Genomic DNA, 7001 nt, shown 5'->3' on the forward strand with positions numbered 1-7001 from the left:
ACTTCAACTTTCATCCCTAATTTGACACTACCGTCAAATCCATTAGCTAACGGTGTTAACTGGCTGTTAAAAAGACGTTTTTGCCCCTAGAAAAAAAAGCGGCGAAGCAAATTTGAGAGGAAAAAAACCTGCGCCCGCCTCTGATGCATGTGCCCAGCTGCAAAAAAAAAGGCGTAGGTTTTTTTTCCTCTCAAATTTGCTTCGCCGCTTTTTTCTAGGGGCAAAAACGTCTTTTTAATAGCTAGTTAACACCGTTAGCTAACGGATTTGACGGTAGTGTCAAATTAGGGATGAAAGTTGAAGTGAGTGTCAAATAGGGAACAAAGAAAATTTCAGGGCCAAGAAAGGAACGACTCATTTTCCCAGTGTCAAATAAGAAATTCTCTCTAGTTAGTGACTTCGTTACTCTACACATATATTGGTGAAGCCATCGCCCGACCAATTCATCGGCGAAGCGCAAAGAAATTTTCCTTTTTAGCAAAGAGAAATACTGTATTTTTTCTACGTAAATATTTTTATTATGACAACTGTTTGGACTCGGTATAAATTTCTAGTCTACAGTCGTTACCGTAGACCTTGGTAGAGTTTTTGAGTGTTCGTAAGAAATAAATGAGCATCTGGTGTTTAATTAAAAAAAGCAATCAACATGATGATGATTCCGCAATCAGTTCCCATGATTAAGAGTGGCAGCATATGCTTAGCACACGACATTAAAGCACACGGCGCCGAAAAGACACTGTTTGCCTCTTTTGCTTTGGGTCTCGCTCTCTCTTCTTTTTCAACTGCATGCATTTCTCTCTCTTTTTGGAGGAGCAACGAACCACAGTGGATTCCAAAGTAGGAGTAGGCCGACAAATAGCATCACCTTCTCCTAGGGACTAGAATGAGTAAAAAATGCCATCTTTTTTTTTATTAAGAGTAAGTCTGGCCAGAACTCGACGTTCAGGTGCAAAAGAAAACAAGTAAAATATATATACTCCTACTTGTTGAACCTTACATACCACAAAGGGGTAAGACGGGTCGTAGTAAAAAGGAGAAGATCCTTCTTAAAAAAGAAAGGCAGATGAGGGTTACAAAAAGGAAAAGGAAGAAAGAACTGGTGGTATGTATTAGGGCTTTAGGCCCATTTAGTATCCAATTATGCCCAAAAATAAATCCCCAACCAACGACCACCGTTGGGCCTACGTTCCGGAACAGGCCACGATGGGCCGCACGATGCTTTGCCCATGAGAAATCCACTCGTGGGCCGTATCTGTCTTGTGAGGATCGATGCCTCTTCTTCTTTATTTTGGAAGTATCAAACCAAAAAAAAAAAAAAATCGAACCATCAGCATGTATTGTTGGATGAACAGTGATAATGAAGCCTCACATAGGAGTAGAGTCAACAATATAGATATAATGCCACACGATCATAATAAAGTACGACAACCATTTTTGTCGAACACACACAAACAATACAATCACAAACGACATGCATGCAGATGAACAGGACCAACATATACATGTCTATTAGATTAGAGCCACAGGGACGACTACGCATGCTATCACCAAACAAGCGCGCGGTAAATAAGCCGTTCATCATCCGCAGCATTGGGCTTGCAGCAATTCTTATTCGTTATTATTACAATACCTCGGTTGCATGCATTATATATATTGCTGCTTGCTTGGTGATGCATGAACTAGTAATAACTTGCATTGGCGTGCATGCAGTACGTGCTCTCGTGGAGGCCGGAGCAGCACCCATGGCGGCGGCAATGCAGGTTATATAGGTAGCAGCAGGCAGCGCTGGCTGGTGATGGATGCTAGCCAAGGCGGAGGTCGTGGGAGCCGTAGGCCATGCCGTGCAGGTTGGGCTGGCTGGGCACCACGCGGAAGGCGTACATGTCGGGCGCGCCACCGCCCAGCGCCGCCGCCGCCGCGCCGTCCCAGCCGCCGGCGCCCGTGTTGTCCACGAACCCGAACGCCGGGTCCTCGCGCATACCCTGCACGCACGCACGTGTCCAGTAATGGAGTGATTAGATGCATGATCAGTAAGTAAATAAATTAATTAATAGACACATCTACCAGCGCTGGCTGAGATTTATTAGTGTACTGTAATGATCACGCACCAGCTCCTGCTGCAGGTTCTTGTACGCCTCATACGAGTGCTTCACCTGCATGTATGCACGAGCAGTGTAATTCAGCAACATTGCAAGGTCTATACAATTCGAAAACTTTAAAAAATATTACAGGGACTAATTTTATGTCACAAATATTAGTCTTTTTTATATACAATTCGATGAAACTTAAATTTTTTGACTAATTATATTCAGGGACAAAGAGAGTAATGAATAGACCTAAAGAAAGTCGAAAATACTGCCTCCCTTCTTTGCAGTTTCTAGGAAGAAGCAACCATCGTCTAGCAATGTCATTTGCTGGGATATATGAAGCTAGCTCAGTTCATAGGAATAGCTTAAACATGGTCCTCTTTGTTTGCTCGGTGACTATGCTTCTACCTTGAGTATGCTTCTAAACACCAGCCATTTATGTTTTCGTGCAGCATTTCTACCTAGTGTGGTACAACTATATACATGGTCATGTATATGTGTTGGTGCCTTGGTGGTCATATACTCATATTTGCCTGCTGGTGAGTGGTGACTAGCCAGTCCCATTAAGGAGTATATAGCAACAGGAAAAGTCAAATGCATTACACTACAAACAGAAGAGGAGAAGATAACAAATGTTGTATATATAATATATAGTCTTCATGTCAGCCATATGACACCATATGGACATGCTCTAGGGAAAACACTATTCAACTTGAACTGTAATGAGCTGATCTGACAAAATGAGGCCTCCTCCGAAGCATCAGAAGAATTCTAGGTGCTTGTTTGATAATAAGTTTGATTCCCCATTGGAGTTTCTGTACAAAAGAAACAGAAATGCTTCCTTTCGTCGAAGAAAACTCTAGAAAAAAATCAATTGTTTGTACTGTGGCAATAGTTATTCTAACTGCATTTTGTTTTTCAACGAACATAACTGCAATGTATACATGTCTATACTATATTTATGATGTGGGAGTGGGAGAACAGGCATACTATGCAACTCATAGCTCAAAGAAAGGGTGAGCTAGCTATTTGCATCTCATGGACAACATATGTGTCCTTCACATGGTGGGGGTGAGGTGCCAGAGAGAGAAATATTTGGGTGATTTGGAGATGAGCTGGATGCAATGTTTCAGTCAATATACACAGTATATGGCTGTGTACGTATTGACAGGCTACATTCAGTAACAATCAAGCCAAAGTACTTCCATACTAATGAGTTCCATTTCCATACTTCTGCAAATCATAAAGCCTACACTTTGGTCCTTATCTGTGGGTGTATCACGCCATGGTGCAATATCATAAAAATCAGTGCTTAACATGCTACTCCCAGATAGCAGGGGGACCGAATAAGCACGATCTGTGGGCGTCAGTCTTAGCTAGCTAGCAGGCTTAACGAGAGAGATCTCGACATGCATGCAGACGCATGCGTATGGATCAATGGATGCATGCTCCGATCCAACACTAGTGTCCTTGCTCGTGCTCAATTCATCCTAGCTTCTAGACAGAGACCAATGCGCCTACTGATTGAATACAGCATTGCATACAATGTGTATGAGTGCGTGCATGCGAGCACATGAGATGGACCAAGATCTAGCAGTTCTACAACGTGGAGCTACTTTCAGTAGAGCCTCAGATTGACATGGAGGAGTTGAGTGTGGAAATGCACAGACATGCATGCTATTGTACACTGGACAATAGCTTGCAGGTTTCAGCTTGAGGCGTGGCGGTGTCTGTCAGATATTTGCTTCATCACTACTTGAAGAGTCAAACGTGCAAGTACAAGATTTGAAGATGGATGTGGTTGCTTGAAGAGTCAAATGTGCAAGTACAAAGATTTGAGGATGGACGTGGCTCCATGCATGTCAGCTCGGTTTTGTTGGTAGATTTAAGTAGATGCGGGTATTGACAGGGAGAGATTTGTTTATCAGTTATTTATATCTTTTTTTTTTTGAATATGCACGAGTGTGCGTATCATTGTATTAGAAGGAAGCAAGTTTATTTATATCTTATTGAAGCTGCAAATAATTTATTTTAAAGAAGACATACTTAGATAAGATAAAAGAAATCTAGATAGCCTGAAAAGGGAGAAATTGATGATTATAAAACTATGATCAGCAGATAGGCCTGTTTTTGCAAATATTGGCATGTCCACTAGACCAAATTAAGAAAACGGTCACAAGTGACGGCAAAGGACTAAAGGAGGAGGAGATCTGCTAGGTATAGGTGCAGATAAATATATTTCTTGACAAATTGGGGGCAGCTAGCCTTCATAATCACCCAATTGACCTGAGACAATCTTTGTGCAATGTATTAGTAAACAGATAATGCTTGGTTTTCTTACCTTTTTCTTGTAGGTTTCAGTCTGTGTGGTGATCACATGATACTGAAAAAATCAAATGAGAAAAGGATCAGCAAAAGAATTCTCTATCCGATCCCACCTTTTCTTTTGAGAAAATGAGAAAACAAGGACATGAGATGAAATTATTCAAGATCTTAAAAATTAGAAGCAACAATTCTCTATCCGATGTCACCTTTTCTTTTGAGAACAAGAATTAATTCTTGTAGTAGGCTAAAAGAAATATCGAAGCAAAATTAAATGTTGTTGTCTGAGGTAAAAACAAAACTGACAGTGTTTGGATGCATCGAACGCTGAAACTGAATTAGTGTACAAGAGATGCATCTATCTCTCCCAGTAAAGTATCCTAAATCTTCTTCTTTTTTTAACTTCACAAGCACAAGAAAACACCCGCGAACAAATTAACAAACACGCCAGAGAGATCTATGTAATAGTGAGAAAATAAGATTCAAAACCAAATCAGGAAACATGCACAAAGATCTACCAGCAAGGAGCATGAAATATGGACAGATCTGAAGAGCGCATCAGTCTGCAGATCTAGCTAGCTAACTAACTAGCTAGGAGCTGAAGCAAGTGATTAGGGTTTGTACGTGCCTTCCTATGGCGAACCTCCTTGAGAGCCGCATCAACATTTTGCTCAAGTCCCCGCAACTCGTTAAACTCCAGAGTGTCCAGATCCTCGCCCATCCTTTGCCTGATTGATGAACACACAAATCAGAAAGCGTCGGAGTTAATTAATGTAAACCCGAGGACTAATCCCTCATGTATGAAATATCCTGCTGAGAAATCCACATGAGGAATAAATAAATAAATAAACCGATCGAAGAGAGGAAGAAGCAGGAAGAGGAAATTAAAGTGGTTATGCTGATGACCTAATCTCTGTGCGCAGGTTGCGATTGATGTCCTTGAGATGGCTCAGCGTCCGCTGCATATTCTGCAGAGACATATAGTGAGAGATTTAAACAAAAAAAAGCATGGAAATTGCTCAGAACTTTAGATCTCATCATCTCATGGACGGACATGTGAAGAGTAAAGCAGCGAGCGAGTGGTTCGCTTGAGTGAAACAAAAGAGATGACTGACCTCATACTGCTCGTTCCATAGGCTGGTCCCGATGGCCTGCTGGTATCGGTCAAAGATGGTCTTGATGCTGCGGGCAATCACCAGCCAAGAACATGGAAATCAGCCACCGACACGGGATCGAGCAATCAAGCAAAAGCAGGAGATGGCCGGACACGAGTGAGTTGAAGATGCATGGAAGAGGAGGAAGCAAGCAAGAAGTACTGACTCGGTCCCGGGGCTGCAGAACTCGTGGTACTTGCCGGTGGAGGAGAACATGATGATGACGACCTGGGCGTCGCAGAGCACGGTGAGCTCGCGCGCCTTCTTCATGATCCCCGTGCGGCGCTTGGAGTAGGTCACCTGCCGGTTGGTGGCGTTCTCGATCCGCTTGATCTCGATCTTGCCGCGCCCCATCGTCGGTGGCGTGTCGGGACGGCGGCGCGGATCCTCCTCCGCCGCCGGCTGCTGCTGCTCGCCGCCGCGCTCCACCGTCGTCTCAGGCTGCGGATCCCGGCCGCGCCGGCAGGGAGATCGAGACGGACGGAGCGGTGGATGGGGGGAGAAGCAGGAAGAAGAAGACGACGACGAAATGGGGTGGTCCTGTAGGAGGGAGCGAGGCTGAGCAGCCGCACAACAGCCGCTGCTGGTGGTAATAAGGAGGAGGAGGAGGGCGGGCGGTGGTGCCAAGGATGGAAGGACAAGGCGTGTGCGTGTGCATTTCGGGGTGGAGAGGACGAGGTGCGGTGCGCGGCGTGGACGGAGACAGCTACCGGATCCGTGAAAGGCGTGGGGTACCGTGCCCGCCCGCCCGTGCCGTGTGGTGCCGTGCACTGCCCGCGCCCGCCCCGGCCATCGCTGCCTCTGCCTGCCTGCCGCCCTGCCCCCCGTGATCTGACGCGGCGTGGGTGTAAGCGCGCGCCGGCCGGCCGGCCGGCGGGATCCAATCCACCGTGCCATGCATCCGTCGGTCTGGTCGTGGTCGGTCGGTCGGTCGGTCTGCCGTGGCGGCTTTTGGCACAACGGTTAGCACGGTTTTGGCTTCCGGATCCTCTTCTTCGGCTCTTCCTTTCTCTTTTCTTCCGATGCACCCCTTGGCACTGGAGTCTCAGCTCCGAACTCTGGACTCTCGAGTGAAAGCAAAGCAAAATGCCCTCGCTTATGGCCGGAAGCATTGTTAGTTGATTTGTTGTGAGAGAAAAATAGTGTTCGTTACCTAGCGTCGTCACGTCACCGGCCCGCTCACTCTACACAACCATTATTGGCCCATCATTATATTGCCTCCTGATTTGCAATTTCCATGCATTCTAAAATTGCACGTTGCTGTAGTTTTGGGCTTGAGCCAAATTTCCCGATTTTCAATCAAGTTTGTATATAGAAGAAATATATGAATAATTGTTGTCATCAATCAAGTAATATAGTGCGCTAGCTATCAAGATATATTTTATAGTGGATTTAATGAAACGAAATTAGATTTACATGTTTCATTTAATTATGTTTG

The 7001-nt window shown here is 44.8% G+C and overlaps 1 protein-coding gene across 1 annotated transcript; it reads right to left on the reverse strand.

Moving 5' to 3' along the window:
- Positions 1 to 1390: 1390 nt before the first annotated feature.
- LOC136529560 (MADS-box transcription factor 16-like) lies at positions 1391 to 6162 on the reverse strand. The gene is made up of 7 exons (XM_066522635.1): positions 5730 to 6162; positions 5525 to 5591; positions 5316 to 5377; positions 5038 to 5137; positions 4429 to 4470; positions 2109 to 2153; positions 1391 to 1982 (listed from the first exon to the last, which is right to left on the reverse strand). Exons 1-7 carry the CDS (start codon positions 5915 to 5917, stop codon positions 1803 to 1805), a joined length of 684 nt encoding a protein of 227 aa, XP_066378732.1. The 5' UTR covers positions 5918 to 6162; the 3' UTR covers positions 1391 to 1802.
- Between the last annotated feature and the right edge of the window lie 839 nt (positions 6163 to 7001).

This window comes from Miscanthus floridulus, chromosome 19 (assembly GCF_019320115.1).
Source record: "Miscanthus floridulus cultivar M001 chromosome 19, ASM1932011v1, whole genome shotgun sequence".
NCBI classification, from domain to species: Eukaryota; Viridiplantae; Streptophyta; class Magnoliopsida; order Poales; family Poaceae; genus Miscanthus; species Miscanthus floridulus.

Coding starts and splice junctions, on each gene's coding strand:
- LOC136529560 (XM_066522635.1), bottom strand. CDS start 5,917: ATGGGGCGCGGCAAGATCGAGATCAAGCGGATCGAGAACGCCACCAAC. Junction 5,138..5,315: donor AACCTGCGCACAGAGATTAG/GTCATCAGCATA, acceptor TTCATCAATCAG/GCAAAGGATGGGCGAGGATC. Junction 1,983..2,108: donor AGAACCTGCAGCAGGAGCTG/GTGCGTGATCAT, acceptor GCGTGCGTGCAG/GGTATGCGCGAGGACCCGGC.